This window comes from Pristiophorus japonicus, chromosome 21, assembly GCF_044704955.1.
Source record: "Pristiophorus japonicus isolate sPriJap1 chromosome 21, sPriJap1.hap1, whole genome shotgun sequence".
Classification (NCBI taxonomy): Eukaryota; Metazoa; Chordata; class Chondrichthyes; family Pristiophoridae; genus Pristiophorus; species Pristiophorus japonicus.
The window spans coordinates 1,893,416-1,909,966 of NC_091997.1; the positions used below are offsets into that span (position 1 = coordinate 1,893,416).

Here is a 16,551-nt window from a genome sequence, read left to right on the forward strand (position 1 = left end):
AATACTTTAGAATCTTTAGAGGAATATAGAAAGATGAGAGGCAAAATTAAAAAGGATATTAGGAATGCTAAGAGAGAGCATGAGAAATTCTTGGCCAGTAAAATTAAGGAAAACCCTAAGATGTTCGATAAATATATTGAGAATAAGAGGGTAACTAAGGATAGGGCAGGGCCTATTAGAAACCATGAGGATAATCTTTGTGTGGAGGCGGAAGATGTTGGTAAGGTTCTTAACGAATACTTTACATCTGTTTCCACAAAGGAAAGGGGCAATGCAGATATTGCTATCGAGGAGGAGTGTGATATTCCGGATGAAATAAATATAGTGAGAGAGGAAGTATTAAGGGGTTTAGCAGCTTTGAAAGTAGATAAGTCCCCAGGCCCGGATGAAATGCATCCCAGGCTGTTGAGCGAAGTAAAAGAGGAAATAGCAGAGGCCTTGACCATCATTTTCCAGTCCTCTTTAGATATGGGCAAGGTGCCGGAGGATTGGAGGACTGCTAATGTAGTACCCTTGTTTAAGAAAGGAGAAAGGGATAGGCCGTGTAATTACAGGCCTGTCAGCCTAACCTCAGTGGTGGGAAAATTATTGGAAAAAATCCTGATAAATCTGCATTTGGATAGGCAAGGATTAATTAGGGACAGTCAGCACGGATTTGTTAAGAGAAGATCATGTTTGACTAACCTGATTGAATTTTCTGAGGAGGTAACCAAGAGGGTCGATGAGGGTAATGCATACGATGTAGTATATATGGACTTTAGCAAGGCTTTTGATAAGGTCCCGCGTGGTAGGCTGGTCATGAAGGTTGGATCCAGGGCAAAGTGGCAAGTTGGATCCAAAATTGGCTTGGAAGTAGGAAGCAAAGGGTAATGATTGATGGATGTTTTTGTGACTGGGAGGATGTTTCCAGTGGGGTTCTGCAGGGCTCAGTACTGGGTCCCTTGCTTTTTGTGGTATATATCAACGATTTAGATTTGAATATAGGAAGTATGATTAAGAAGTTTGCAGACGACACTAAAATTGGCTGTGTGGTTGATAATGAAGAGGAAAGTCATGGGCTGCAGGAGGATATCAATCTACTGGTCAGGTGGGCAGAGCAGTGGCAAATGGAATTTAATTCAGTGAAGTGTGAGATGATGCACTTTGGGAGGGCTAATAAGGAAAGAGTATACACAGTAAGCGGTAGGCCACTTAATAGTGCAGATGAACAAAGAGACCTTGAAATGCTTCTCCACAGATCCCTGAAAGTAGCAGGCCAGGTGGATAAGGCGGTTAAGAAGGTATATGGAATGCTTGCCTTTATTGGCCAAGGCATAGAATATAAGAGCAGTGAGGCTATACTTAAATTGTATAATACTTTGGTTAGGCCACAGCTGGAGTACTGCGTGCAGTTCTGGTTGCCGTATTATAGGAAGGACGTGATTGCATTAGAAAGGGTGCAGAGGAGATTTACTAGGATGCTGCCTGGAATGGAGAATCTCAGTTATGAGATAGAAACATAGAAACATAGAAAATAGGTGCAGGAGTAGGCCATTCGGCCCTTCTAGCCTGCACCGCCATTCAATGAGTTCATGGCTGAACATTCAACTTCAGTACCCCATTCCTGCTTTCTCGCCATACCCCTTGATCCCCCTAGCAGTAAGGACCTCATCTAACTCCTTTTTGAATATATTTAGTGAATTGGCCTCAACTACTTTCTGTGGTAGAGAATTCCACAGGTTCACCACTCTCTGGGTGAAGAGGTTCCTCCGCATCTCGGTCCTAAATGGCTTACCCCTTATCCTTAGACTGTGACCTCTGGTTCTGGACTTCCCCAACATTGGGAACATTCTTCCTGCATCTACCCTGTCTAAACCCATCAGAATTTTACCCACTACCGATGTCAGGCTGACCGGTCTATAATTCCCTGTTTTCTCTCTCCCTCCTTTTTTAAAAAATGGGGTTACATTGGCTACCCTCCACTCGCTAGGAACTGATCCAGAGTCAATGGAATGTTGGAAAATGACTGTCAATGCATCCGCTATTTCCAAGACCACCTCCTTAAGTACACTGGGATGCAGTCCATCAGGCCCTGGGGATTTATCGGCCTTCAATCCCATCAATTTCCCCAACACAATTTCCCGACTAATAAGGATTTCCCTCAGTTCCTCCTCCTTACTAGACCCTCCGACCCCTTTTATATCCGGAAGGTTGTTTGTGTCCTCCTTAGTGAATACTGAACCAAAGTACTTGTTCAATTGGTCTGCCATTTCTTTGTTCCCCGTTATGACTTCCCCTGATTCTGACTGCAGGGGACCTACATTTGTCTTTACTAATCTTTTTCTCTTTACATATCTATAGAAACTTTTGCAATCCGTCTTAATGTTCCCTGCAAGCTTCTTCTCGTACTCCATTTTCCCTGCCCTAGTCAAACCCTTTGTCCTCCTCTGCTGAGTTCTAAATTTCTCCCAGTCCTCGGGTTCGCTGCTATTTCTGGCCAATTTGTATGCCACTTCCTTGGCTTAGTAGGATGGCTAAGGGGGAAACCAGTGGATGTAGTGTATTTGGAAAAACTTATACTTCCCGACCCATAGAGGTGTTCTCTTGCAGGTCGGGGGGCCATGATGCTCCAGGGTTTGCAGGTCAGGAAGTACAAGAGCTGGAGCGGCATACCACTACAACTTCCAGTGTGAGCTGGTCCAGGTATGCAACAGCTTCGAGGTGGGCGACAGGGTGACATCATCAGGACCCAGGTCGCTGTTTGGAGCGTGGGCAGGAACATCGGAGCGATCATGACGGAAGTGCGACAAATGAGGGTACGGGGCCCAGAAGAGCCGAGGGCCCAGGGGCAGCACGGGCCCAGCCCACACTGCGATATGTGTGCACACTAGGTCTGTGCAGCAGAGCAGGTCTCCAGTCGTCTTGGTTAACCCTTGCCACTGGACCAAGACCTCGCTCTGTCGAGCCCGTGTGGTGGCTGATGTGCAACGGTCACTCCACGTTAAAAAAATCCACGCACAGGCATCTTCCACCCTTTCAACTGGAGTTCAGGACTGGAACATCGGGTCCTTCATTGAAACATCTGTGAACTCCTGTGGAAGCAAGTCATCCTCGTTCGAGGGACTGCTTATGATGACACATACACATCTATCGGAAGGGCAAAGTGCCCTTCAAAATGGGGAATTATTTTTTTCTGACTGTCATCGTTTTAATAAACACAAAGCTATACAAAATGCAACAGTTATTAAATGTTTAAAACAAATTTAGGAAAGCTATAAAGCCAGCAATAAAATAGCTTAATATTTGTGGGTCATAAAATGCAAGATGATGTATGAGTTACATACAAATTAGGATTATGTAGTGGGAATTATTCTGATATTCAAATGAATCTCGTGGAAAATTAACCTGAAGCTTCTCTACCCAGAGAGTGATGAGAATGTGGAACTCGCTACCACAAGGAACTGTTGAGGCTAATAGTTATTTGATTATTTGATCTCAGATAATGATTTTAAAAGTTGAAGGGGAAGCTGGGTTAGCAGGTGAGGAAGAGGGTTATGCTGGTCAGAAGGTTCTAACTTCAAGTCCCACTCCGGGGACTTGAGCACAAAAAATCTAGGCTGACACTTGTAGAACTTTTTAAAGGTTCTTTGACAAGACAACACCGATAGGTAGCAGTCAGCATGGTTTGTGCAATGGATCAGATTTAATAAGCTTACAACAGCAGCATACTTAAAAAAAGGCAATAATTTAACAAAAGCTCGCAGGTCTCTGAAAACTTCCGGACGCAGATGATGTCATCTTAAACCTGTTAGTTGCTGCTCCAGCTGTTTCTGTGCAAAGGTATTCTTTGAGCATCGCTGTTTTAACTAATTTCTTCTCAAAGGTTTGCTTGGCCAGTGTCCATATATGGTTTTCAACAAAGTCAACCTTTTTAATTGGTTCTAGTGGTCAAAGTACCATTGTCACTCAAACTAAAGGTATCATCCTGGCCACGCCTGCCCCCAGCATTTTTCCAAAACCCTTACTGTGTCCAGGGATCACGTTTGCACATTGGAATGTTATCTTATCTCTCTTGCAACTTGCTCCAAGTTGGACCTAGGGGCCTCTTTCAAACTGTCTCATTTTAATCTTTCAAATACTAGTTTTTGTTACCCGAACTCTAATTTCTACTTTACATTATGTTTCTTTATACAGGTACAGCATCCAAAATCCGGAGTTCCGGAATCCAGAATGTTCCGGAATCCGGACTGATTGGTGGCAGGGTCGTCTGGAATCCGTAAAATGTTCCGGAATCCGGACCCTGCTGACCTCTGACCTCGAGGTGCCGCCACTGCCCGACCTTGGGGTCTCCTCGCTGGCCCGCCCGAACCCCTCCTCGGCGACGGGGCCGCCCGACCAGCTCCTCTTTGGCGGGATCCGCCCGAACACCTCACTGCAGCGGGACCTCATCGCCTGGTGACCCCCAACAGCTCTTCGGCGAGAACCTCCCCCCCACCCCTCTCTCTGACGTTCCGAAATCCGGAAATACCCGAACCTGGGCTCGGGTGTTTCCAGATTCGTGACGTCAGAAAGACGTTCCAAAGTCCGGCAAAATGCAAAATCCGGAACGGCCTCGGTCCCGAGGGTTCCGGATTTGGGACGTTGCACCTGTACTAACTATTAGTTTTGTTAGACAACCTCTAATTTCTACTTTGCATTGTAATGTTTCTTTATATTAACCATCACTTGCAGCATTTGTTTGCTTGTCTGTCTGAGTTCAGTCAAAAGCTGTTTTGACTGCCTTTGTGTACATTGGAGCAGCCTCTAACATTCCCATGCCCACAGAAAATCATGGGTAAGATTAATTTGGTCAATGACTACAAATTTAATATATATATGAATCTCTAAGACCAGTCTTTGTTACACACTCCGGTGCAGTGTTGAGGGAGCGCTGCACTGTTGGAATTGCCCTCTTTCAGGTGAGAGGTTAAACGAGGCCCCGCCTGCCCTCTCCGGCCGATGTAAAAGGTCACACGTCACTGTTATCCCCGGTATCCTGGTCAATATTTATCCCTCAATCAACATAACAAAAACACAGATTACTGGTCATTATCACATTGCTGTTTGTGGAAGCTTGCTGTGCGCAAATTGGCAACGGCGTTTCCTACATTACAGCAGTGACTATACTTCAAAAAGTACTTCATTGGCTGTAAAGCGCTCGGAGACGTCTGGGGGTCATGAAAGGTGCTCTGTAAATCCAAGGGCTCAAATTTTGCCCAAAGCTGTTTTCTGGCGTATTGCCAGAGTTGTGCCCGTTTTTCGAGGCCAGAACCACTCCAAAAATAAATGTGCCGCTTTCCCTGCTGTATTTTTCAAACTTGGCACCGCGCAGCCCGTCCAGTCGTCTCGGGGGGGTGGAGCCTACTGACTGCACCAAAAAAACGATGCCGGCCCTTCTCCGCATGCACAAAAAAAATGGACGTTTTTGAGGTGATTCCGATGGGCGCGCATGCTCAGCACAGCTCCCGGTCTGCAATCGGCCATTTTTAAAGAGCCAGTTGTGTGTGTGAGAGCATTGAGTGCTGTGTGAGAACTATAATTATCAGTGATAAAATCGGAGCTGCAATACAAGATGCAACGCGATGCCAGGACCAAGAATTTCTCACAGGATGAAGTGGAGGCACTGGTTACTGTGATTGAGGCCAGGTGGCATAAGCTGGACACCAGCAAAGATCACATAAAAGTTTCACCAAAAGAAATGAAGAAACGCTGGAACCAACTTGCAGAAGATTACTGTGCAATGGTGACCACCCCGAGGTCTGGAGGCCAGTGCAAAAAGAAGTGGCAGGACCTTGGTCAAGTAGTTAGTGTAAGTAATATTTTCATTTGTTCACTGGAATTGCAATTGTAAATGTGACCATCTGTTTATGTCCCACCCAGCAGAAAGACACCCTCTCTAAAAAGTTATATTTTCATCTTTGCAGAGGAAGGTGGCACATAATAAAAGGGAAAGAACTCGAACAGGAGGAGGCCCGGCAAATCTTCACCCACTGACATCTTTGGAAGAGAGGGTCGCTGCTTTGATGGGTCCTGCCTGGAGAAAAGCAACCACCACTGCACAAGCTGGGCCCACACTCGAGTCCTGCAAATTCCAGTCTGGCTTTGCTAAATGTGAAGTACTGCGCGGGCTAGCCATTCTTCGGTTCATGGGGATGTGTCCGTCAGCTACACTTCAGTTGATGCAATGTGCTATCATTCATCGTGGTCCTTCAAATGAGCCTGCTGCCTGCGCTGTGTGAGCCTACTCATACCACCCACCCTGCCCCCTCCTCTGCTGCTAACCATTTGTCTGTTCTGTTATATTTTGCAGAACATGAGGCCAACTCTGATGATGCAAAAGATTCAGATGAGGACGTGCCTGAAGAGAACATCTTCAATCCCACCTTCCAGACCAAGAGTATGGGGGTGAGAGGGAGGGGGAGGGGATGAATGAAGCCCCCACTGTTGTACTCACTTTTTAGGTGGTGCAGGTGCTGCCCATTGAGGTGCCAGGCCCTTCCCTGAGCAGTGGCTTGAGTGTTGGTGGGACACCCTCCGAGGCAGGGGATTCCAGTGGGATGCAGCAAGGCACACCCAGGGCCCCACCGTCCCAGGCTGCAGGTCCCAGTGGGATGCAGTGACTCACACCCAGGGTGAGGAGGTGAAGGAGAGCTCGACCCCGCTCTCCTGAGGTGCAGGATCTAATAGATGTGGTTCAGATGATGGCAATGACCTTACCCGATCACTCCTGGACACCATCAGTGGGGTGGGTGATGAGGTATCGGGACTGTCGGGAGAAGTAACAGCACTCTCACGAGAAATGGGAACACTGTCCGGGAACATGAGGGAGGGAATGTTGCAGGTAGTTGACACACTTTCAGGGCATGAGGGAGGGCATGTTGGAGTTAGCTGCTGTAATAAGGGAACACGCCCAGACCCTGTGCCCATTGACAGAATCAACTACCATTCCCACTCCAATCCCCAGACCAACCTCTGAAGAGCCCCAAGCCGGGCCTTCCGTATTGCCGCCTGCCGCCCGACCACCAACAGGTGCGTATTACCCGAGATGTTAGAAAGAATAAGCTTGGTACCAACCGCAGAAACACTGCACCGCTGCCTGCGGGCAGGGGTGGAGTCACCAAGACCAAGCACGGCGGGCGGTCTTAGAATAAGGTGGAGGAGAGATGGGTGCAGCCTTTCTTTGCTGTTGTTATTATTATTGTTACTGTTGTAACTGTTGTTCTCAAATTAAAAGTTTTTTGTAAGTTATGTAAATTTACAAGTTTAAAAGTTAGTAAATGATCTTAAAGTTTTTAAGTGATCTTAGAGTTTGTAAGTGATCTTAAAGTTTGTAAGTGATCTTAGACTTTGAAAGTGATCTTAACTGAAAACTTTAAAGTTTGATTCAAGAATATTTTTATCAACGTTAAGTACAAACATGTGTTAAACTTTTGAATAAAATATATTTTAAGTTATAACTGAATCATTTCCATTATTTGTTTGATTATTAACACAACTTTTGAAGTAAACAAAAATCATTTCCATGACTTGTTCCATTAACACAACGTAACATTACGGGAACGGGTCCAAACAGTAAACATGGTCCATGTGGAATAGTTGTCGCTGAGCCTTCAGACAGCAAAGCGTTTACGGATGAGCTGCTGGCGCAAGGCTCGAGCAATCGTTAAAGGGGCAAGACAACCCGCCCTCCTCCACCGTCGTGCTCTGGGTTCAGGTAGTTGCATGGCTTCCATGACAAAAAAAATCATAAGTAACTCAGTTACGCTAGCACAGATTCCTTGGGGAAACTTTAATTAAAAACTTACACCAAAAAAAGTGGCAGGTGCCAAAAAAATTGGACAAATCATCGGGGAAAATTGAGCCATTGTCTTTCTTTCTTTGATACGAGTTAGATGAGGAAAGACAGGAGGAGGCTCGAGTGGAGCATAAATGCTGGTTGGGCTGAATGGCCTGTTTCTGTGCTGACTATTCTATGTCATTCTATGTTGATGGACCCGTTTGTCTGTTGCAGGTTGTTTTACAGTTTTGTACCTTTCTGAACATTGGGAAGGAATTTGGCCATTTATAATTTTGCCTCGGTACGGATAAAATGATATCAATGAGAGACACTCGGATTATTATTTCAAAACAAGGAAAGTAGAATCAAATAGAATAAAAGCACGAGGATCTTCTGTGAGCTCCGCAACTCCGCAACAATAACAAAGACAAGATGAATCAGCCCGTTGAGTCTGCTGAATTCACTCTGTCACTGGCTGCTCAGTGCATCTAGACAATGCAGAGCGATGGACAGTTCACACATATTTGTTTCTCTCTTCTTTTGAACACCTTCTCGCTCCAGCTGAATTCCAATTTCATTCAGAATTTTTGCAGTTATTCCAAACATGTCCTCCGGCAAGTCTCGGGTATCCACTTTCACAACCTGCCCCACTTGGCTACACTCTAGATCTTTGAAGATTCCGGTGACCTTCAGAAACAATAACAGGTAAATTAATGGATTTTGCCTTTTCAGTTCCACCAGCACATTTACAGGTTAGCCCAGCACTTGAGCCACCATTGTCACTAGGAAAGGTGCAACCAAGTATTTTTATTGCATGTATGGGCTAAGCTGAGCACTGAACCTACCCACAGCCAGACACAAATTAGGGGGCGATTTTAACCCTACTTGAACGCCCTGGCTCTTACCTGTCCGAAAGCCGCCATGATTGGCACATCTCGCCTGAGCAGGCAGCAAGGACAGGTGCCCAGAGCCAACAGGGTCCTTCTTTACATATGCATATTGCAGCCCGATGACTTCATTGAGACCCGACTGTAATTTTAACCCAGGCCTGAGTGGGGAATCCGCCTGGAGTTAGAATCGGGGCTGAATAGCGGATCCGATCATAGTGCCAGAGATGGCTGCTGTTGCTTCTTGCTGCTATATTCATTCAGCACTCGGAGCCCGGACAAACTCCACCCCACACCCCCACTCCCCCAACTCAGAAAGCACTCTTGTTGTCAGAGGCAACCCAGTACAGTAAACATGAGACTCATTCTCCACATTGACAAAACTTTCTGAGCTGCTAAACTTAGTTTGCCTGGATATCAATCTTACATACCTACTGTTTTCAACTTAGTCCACTTCCAGGTATTCATTTATTCACTATTTAATTCATTATATTATCTTTATTTCCAGGATTCCAATTAGAATTCATTCTCTATCTTTATTAATCTCAATTTAATTAATTGTTGAGTATATATTACTCCCATTTAACGCACTGCCAGGTATCAGTTGTTCCTTTTTACATTTATTTCCAATATCCGTTATTCCCAATTTAATTCCCAGGTTTCACTTCTGGTTACTATTATATCCAATATTTCCATTTCCAGATTTCCATTATTCATTCCTAGATATCCAATTTAATTTACTCTCAGGTATTCATTATTTTCAATTTCATTCATACCCAGGTGTCCAATATTTATGGTTTAGTTCACCTGGTATTTTTTATTCCAAATGTAATTATTTGCCTCTTTCCTTCCCCTGTCCTGGTCTCAGCTCACTTCTTACCATTTCAAGTTGCTGAGGTAGAATCTGCATCTTCAAACTCTGAACTAACAATTCCAGTGTTGGACGCGACAAATCTGAAATGAAAAAAAGTTAACATTTGCAAAGATCCGTGAGCGAGAACAACCCGAGCTCCAACTGTTTTCTCCGAGACTGTCCACACATGCACTGATGACCTTTGCACCCTCTGTAGGTCTCCGCCTGCTTTTAGTGGGAGCTTCAGCGAGGGCACGAATCACCGTCATTACTGATTCGGCAGTCAGGAATGCAGCAGCTTTTCAAATATCAAGATTTTATCCCCTCGTCTGACTCTTTCCTGACCAGTTTGGGGAGGGGGGGGATTACTATCAAGGCCATGGGGTCAAGTTTCGGGCCGCGCCTAGAACGGCGCAGCCCCGCGAGTCACGCCTGAGTTCCGCGCTCAAAACTGCGCCGAAAACTTACCTCGGTGTTCTCCCCTCCCTCGGGTCGATCCAGGCCCTCGGCGCAGCGCAGCACAAGCTGTCGGGGGCGGAGCCAGGTCCCTGTGCTGAAAACAGTGCCGGGACCTCTGCACATGCACGCTACAGTGTGTGCGCATGTGCAGTAGCTCCAGGCGCCCGAGGCTGCGTTGGAGGGGCCCGAAGCACGCCGCCCCTAGCCCTGGTCCAATGGGCTCACTGGGGTGGCGAAGATAGGACTGGTCCTCCATCCTCTAGCTCCCGCTCCGCTCCGGCTCCCCCCCACCCTTCAGGTCTGGTCCAGTCCGCTCCCCCTCCCCTCTCCACGTCTTCGGCGGGGCCCGCCCGGCCGGCATCTTGCTGGGGGTGGGCCCCGCCCAAAGTCTTCGGCCCGGTTTCCTCTCGTCGGCCGGGCCCATTCAGCCTCCGCCCTCCCCCTCCTCCCCCCCTCCTCCTCTCCATCCCCTCTCCTCTCCCCCCCTCCCCTCTCCCCCTTCCCTCCCTGTCCCCCTCCCTCCCTCTAACTCCCTCCCACCCCCTCACAGCCTCTCCCCACTCCCCATCACTCCCCTCTCCCCCTTCCCTCCCTGCCCTCCCTCTCCCCCTCCCTCCCTCCCACCCCCTCACACCCTCTCCCCACTCCCCATCACTCCCCTCCCACCCTCTATGCCCCTCCCTCCCTCTTCCCCTCCTTCCCTCTCTCTCCCTCTCCTCTCCTCCCTCTCTCCCTCTCCTCCCCCCTTCCTCCCCCCTCCTTCCCTCCACCCTCCTCCACTCACCCCTCGCTGTCAGAAACACAGAGACACTGACAGAGAGACAGAGAGACACAGACAGACAGACAGAGAGAGAGAGAGACACTGACAGAGACAGAGAGAGAGTCACACCGTCCCAGCACACTGTTGGAGGGCTCCCGGTGCTGCAGTTGGTGAGTAGAAACTTAATTTTTTATTTATTGATTTTTAAATTTATTTTTAATTTTTTAAAATTTTTTTGATTGATTTTTTGATTTATTTATCATTTATTTTTGATGATGGCTCTTTATTTGTAAAAGTGAAGTGTTTAATGTTTGTAAACTTCCTTCCCCCCTCCCCCCCGCCCCATCTCTTGTTCCCTACGCCTGATTTATAAATGTAGGCAAGGTTTTTCTGAGCGTACAAAAATCTACACTTACTCCATTCTAAGTTTGGAGTAAGTTTTCGCTGCCTAAACTTGCAAAACAGGCTTAAGTGGCCGGACACGCCCCCTTTTGAAAAAAACAATCTGTTCTAAAATGAAACTGTTCTAACTGACTAGAACTGGAGCAAACTAAATGCCGAGAATTGCAATTTCTAAGATACTCCATTCTAAACTAGTTGCTCCAAAAAATAGGAGCAACTCAGGCCGAAACTTGACCCCACGGTTTCTGGTTTGTCGCAAACCAGTCCCACCTTCCCTTTCCCTCAACAACTATCTGTCCCACTTATGACAGGGACTGTGGTTCTCGGGTTCTTGTATTGGACTATTCAGCCACCTAAGAACTCATTTTTAGAATGGAAGCAAGTCTTTCTCAATTTCGAGGGACTGCCTATGATGATGATGAGTTTCTATAAATCAAAGGGTTGTAAAATTCATTCTCGGGTTGTTGTCATCGCTGGCAAGGACATCATTTAATGCCCATCCTGGAATCTTGTGAGCACACCATGATGTTGGGCTGGTCACGGTTTCATGCAGCTTACTAGGCTACTTCAAAGGACAGTTAAGGTCAACCACATTGGTGTGTGACTGGAGTCACGTATAGGCCAGACCGGGTAAGGAAGGCAGATTTCCTTCCCTAAAGAACATGAATGAACGTCAATTTGACAGCTTCCAATTTCCATTTCCAACTCAAACTGCCATGGTGGAATTTGAACTCGTGTTCTTTGGATTATTAATCCAGATCTCTAGTCCAGTTACATAATCATTACACTACTGTATGCTACAAGCTTTCTCCATTTGTAAAAGACTGTGCCCATTTGCACCCATACTGTAAGCACCTGTGAGTATGCTCATAGGTTTGTAGAGCTGTTGCAATCTTGCCATTCGGAGAAGGCGGGGGTTCCCAAAGGAGTGCACTATACGAATGAGTCCTCTCTTTATTTATTGGGGACTTGGCCTGGAGGGTGTCGCATGGAGCAGTCCCGTGCAATCGGTTTTTAAGTCGGCAGCTGGCTCTGCTGCACAGGAGGGCAGGAAAAAGAGTGGGAGAGCGATAGTGATAGGGGATTCAATTGTCAGGGGAATAGATAGGCGTTTCTGCGGCCACAACCGAGACTCCAGGATGGTATGTTGCCTCCCTGGTGCAAGGGTCAAGGATGTCTCGGAGCAGGTGCAGGACATTCTGAAAAGGGAGGGAGAACAGACAGTTGTCGTGGTGCACATTGGTACCAACGATATTGGTAAAAAAAGGGATGAGGTCCTACGAGACTAATTTAAGGAGCTAGGAGCTAAATTAAAAAGTAGGACCTCAAAAGTAGTAATCTCGGGATTGCTACCAGTGCCAGGAGCTAGTCAGAGTAGGAATCGCAGGATAGCTCAGATGAATACGTGGCTTGAGTAGTGGTGCAGCAGGGAGGGATTCAAATTCCTGGGGCATTGGAACCGGTTCTGGGGGAGGTGGGACCAGTACAAACCGGACAGTCTGCACCTGGGCAGGACCGGAACCAATGTCCGAGGGGGAGTGTTTGCTAGTGCTGTTGGGGAGGAATTAAACTAATATGGCAGGGGGATGGGAACTAATGCAGGAAGACAGAGGGAAACAAAATGGAGACAGAAGCAAAAGACAGAAAGGAGATGAGTAAAAGTGGAGGGCAGAGAAACCCAAGGCAAAAAACAAAAAGGGCCACTGTACAGCAAAATTCTAAAGGGTCAAAGTGTCATAAAAAGGCAAGCATGAAAGCTCGGTGCCTCAATGCGAGGAGTATTCAGAACCCAGGAGAGGGCTCTGAGCTAGTTAGAGTGGGTGAGAGCTCAGATGAACAGGACCCCAAGAAAGAATGCAAAAGGCAGGAGGCAACAGAGCAGAGCAGCACTGGGGTAAGTGTAAACCACAAGGTGATAGGAAGGGACAATATGTATGAATATAAAGGGGCTGCAGGAGGGGTCAAAACTAAAAATCATGGTTTAAAAACTAGTATTAAAATACTCTACCTAAACGCACGCAGCATTCGAAATAAAGTAAATGAGTTGACGGCACAAATCATTACAAATGGGTATGATTTGGTGGCCATTACAGAAACGTGGTTGCAGGGTGGCCAAGACTGGGAATTAAACATACAGGGGTATCTGACAATTTGGAAAGATAGACAAGAAGGGAAAGGAGGTGGGGTAGCTCTGTTAATAAAGGATGATATCAGGGCAGTTGTGAGAGACGATATTGGCTCGAATGAACAAAATGTTGAATCATTGTGGGTGGAGATTAGAGATAGTAAGGGGGAAAAGTCACTGGTGGGCGTAGTTTATAGGCCCCCAAATAATAACTTCACGGTGGGGCGGGCAATAATCAAGGGAATAATGGAGGCATGTGAAAAATGAACAGCAGTACTCATGGGGGATTTTAACCTACATATCGATTGGTCAACTCAAATCGCACGGGGTAGCCTGGAGGAGGAATTCATAGAATGCATACGGGATTGTTTCTTAGAACAGTATGTAACAGAACCTACAAGGGAGCAAGCTATCTTAGATCTGGTCCTGTGTAATGAGACAGGAATAATAAACGATCTCCTAGTAAAAGATCCTCTCGGAATGAGTGATCACAGTATGGTTGAATTTGCAATACAGATTGAGGGTGAGGAAGTAGTGTCTCAAACGAGCGTACTCTGCTTAAACAAAGGGGACTACGATGGGATGAGGGCAGAATTGGCTAAAGTAGACTGGAAACACAGACTAAACGGTGGCACAATTGAGGAACAGTGGAGGACTTTTAAGGAGCTCTTTCATAGTGCTCAAGAAAAATATATTCCAGTGAAAAAGAAGGACGGTAAGAGAAGGGATAACCAGCCGTGGATAACCAAGGAAATAAAGGAGAGTATCAAATTAAAAACCAATGCGTATAAGGTGGCCAAGGTTAGTGGAAAACTAGAAGATTGGGAAAATTTTAAACGACAGCAAAGAATGACTAAGAAAGCAATAAAGAAAGGAAAGATAGATTACGAAAGTAAACTTGTGCAAAACATAAAAACGGATAGTAAAAGCTTTTATCGATAAATAAAACGGAAAAGAGTGACTAAAGTAAATGTTGGTCTCTTACAAGATGAGAAGGGGGATTTAATAATGGGAAATGTGGAAATGGCTGAGACCTTAAACAATTATTTTGCTTTGGTCTTTATAGTGGAAGACACAAAAACCATGCCAAAAATTGCTGGCGACGGGAATGTGGGAAGGGAGGACCTTGAGATAATCACTATCACAAGGGGGGTAGTGCTGGACAGGCTAATGGGACTCAAGGTAGACAAGTCGCCTGGTCCTGATGAAATGCATCCCAGGGTATTAAAAGAGATGGCGGAAGTTATAGCAGCAGATGCATTCGTTATAATCTACCAAAATTCTCTGGACTCTGGGGAGGTACCAGCGGATTGGAGAGCAGCTAATGTAACGCCTCTGTTTAAAAAAGGGGGCAGACAAAAGGCAGGTAACTATAGGCCGGTTAGTTTAACATCTGTAATGGGGAAAATGCTTGAAGCTATCCTTAAGGAAGAAATAGCGGGACATCTAGATAGGAATAGTGCAATCAAGCAGACGCAACATGGATTCATGAAGGGGAAATCATGTTTAACTAATTTACTGGAATTCTTTGAGGATATAACGAGCATGGTGGATAGAGGTGTACCGATGGATGTGGTGTATTTAGATTTCCAAAAGGCATTCGATAAGGTGCCACACAAAAGGTTACTGCAGAAGATAAAGGTACGCAGAGTCAGAGGAAATGTATTAGCATGGATAGAGAATTGGCTGGCTAACAGAAAGCAGAGAGTCGGGATAAATGGGTCCTTTTCGGGTTGGAAATCGGTGGTTAGTGGTGTGCCACAGGGATCCGTGCTGGGACCACAACTGTTTACAATATACATAGATGACCTGGAAGAGGGGACAGAGTGTAGTGTAACAAAATTTGCCGATGACACAAAGATTAGTGGGAAAGCGGGTTGTGTAGAGGACACAGAGAGGCTGCAAAGAGATTTAGATAGGTTAAGGGAATGGGCTAAGGTTTGGCAGATGGAATACAATGTCGGAAAATGTGAGGTCATCCACCTTGGAAAAAAAACAGTAAAAGGAAATATTATTTGAATGCGGTGCAGAGGGACCTGGGGGTCCTTGTGCATGAATCCCAAAAAGTTAGTTTGCAGGTGCAGCAGGTAATCAGGAAGGCGAATGGAATGTTGGCCTTCATTGCGAGAGGGATGGAGTACAAATGCAGGGAGGTCCTTCTGCAACTGTACAGGGTATTGGTGAGGCCGCACCTGGAGTACTGCGTGCAGTTTTGTTCACCTTACTTAAGGAAGGATATACTAGCTTTGGAGGGGTACAGAGACGATTCACTAGGCTGATTCCGGAGATGAGGGGGTTTACTTTATGATGATAGATTGAGTAGACTGTGTCTTTACTCGTTGGAATTCAGAAGGATGAGGGGTGATCTTATAGAAACATTTAAAATAATGAAAGGGATAGACAAGATAGAGGCAGAGAGGTTGTTTCCACTGGTCGGGGAGACTAGAACTAGGGGGCACAGCCTCAAAATACGGGGGAGCCAATTTAAAACCGAGTTGAGAAGGAATTTCTTCTCCCAGAGGGTTGTGAATCTGTGGAATTCTCTGCCCAAGGAAGCAGTTGAGGCTAGCTCATTGAATGTATTCAAATCACAGATAGATAGATTTTTAACCAATAAGGGAATTAAGGGTTACGGGGAGCAGGCGGGTAAGTGGAGCTGAGTCCACGGCCAGATCAACCATGATCTTGTTGAATGGTGGAGCAGGCTCGAGGGGCTAGATGGCCTACTCCTTTTCCTAATTCTTATGTTCTTATGTTCTTATGTTCATGGACTCCCAGGCCGCCTGCAATTTCTGCGGTCTGAAGGAGTCCGTGTTCCACATATAATAACATAAGAACATAAGAAATAGGAGCAGGAGTAGGCCATCTAGCCCCTTGAGCCTGCTCCGCCATTCAATAAGATCATGGCTGATCTGATCATGGACTCAGCTCCACTTCCCCGCCCGCTCCCCATAACCACTTATCCCCTTATTGTTTAAGAAACTATTTCTGTCTTAAATTTATTCAATGTCCCAGCTTCCACAGCTCTCTGAGACAGTGAATTGCACAGATTTACAACCCTCTGAGAGAAGAAATTTCTCTTCATCTCCATGTATTAAATTGGCGGCCCCTTATTCTAAGATCATGCCCTCTAGTTCTAGTCTCCCCCATCAGTGGAAACATCCTCTCTGCATCCACCTTGTCAAGCCCCCTCATAATCTTATACGTTTCGATAAGATCACCTTTCATTCTTCTGAACTCCAATGAGTATAGGCCCAACCTACTCAACCT

The 16,551-nt window shown here is 46.1% G+C and overlaps 2 protein-coding genes across 5 annotated transcripts in view; both read right to left on the reverse strand.

Moving 5' to 3' along the window:
* Nucleotides 1-16,551, reverse strand: part of med24 (mediator complex subunit 24) — a 590,098-nt gene that overhangs the window by 230,091 nt on the left and 343,456 nt on the right. The window lies entirely within an intron of this gene.
* Nucleotides 7,397-16,551, reverse strand: part of LOC139233763 (gasdermin-A-like) — a 66,352-nt gene continuing 57,197 nt past the window's right edge. For all 4 annotated transcript variants that reach the window (XM_070864247.1, XM_070864249.1, XM_070864248.1 and 1 more), the window contains 2 exons: nucleotides 9,563-9,636; nucleotides 7,397-8,482 (listed from right to left, as the gene is read on the reverse strand). In XM_070864247.1, coding sequence (XP_070720348.1) covers nucleotides 8,264-8,482; nucleotides 9,563-9,636 — 293 coding nt within the window. In that variant the 3' untranslated portion in view covers nucleotides 7,397-8,263. The remainder of the gene's footprint in view (nucleotides 8,483-9,562; nucleotides 9,637-16,551) is intronic.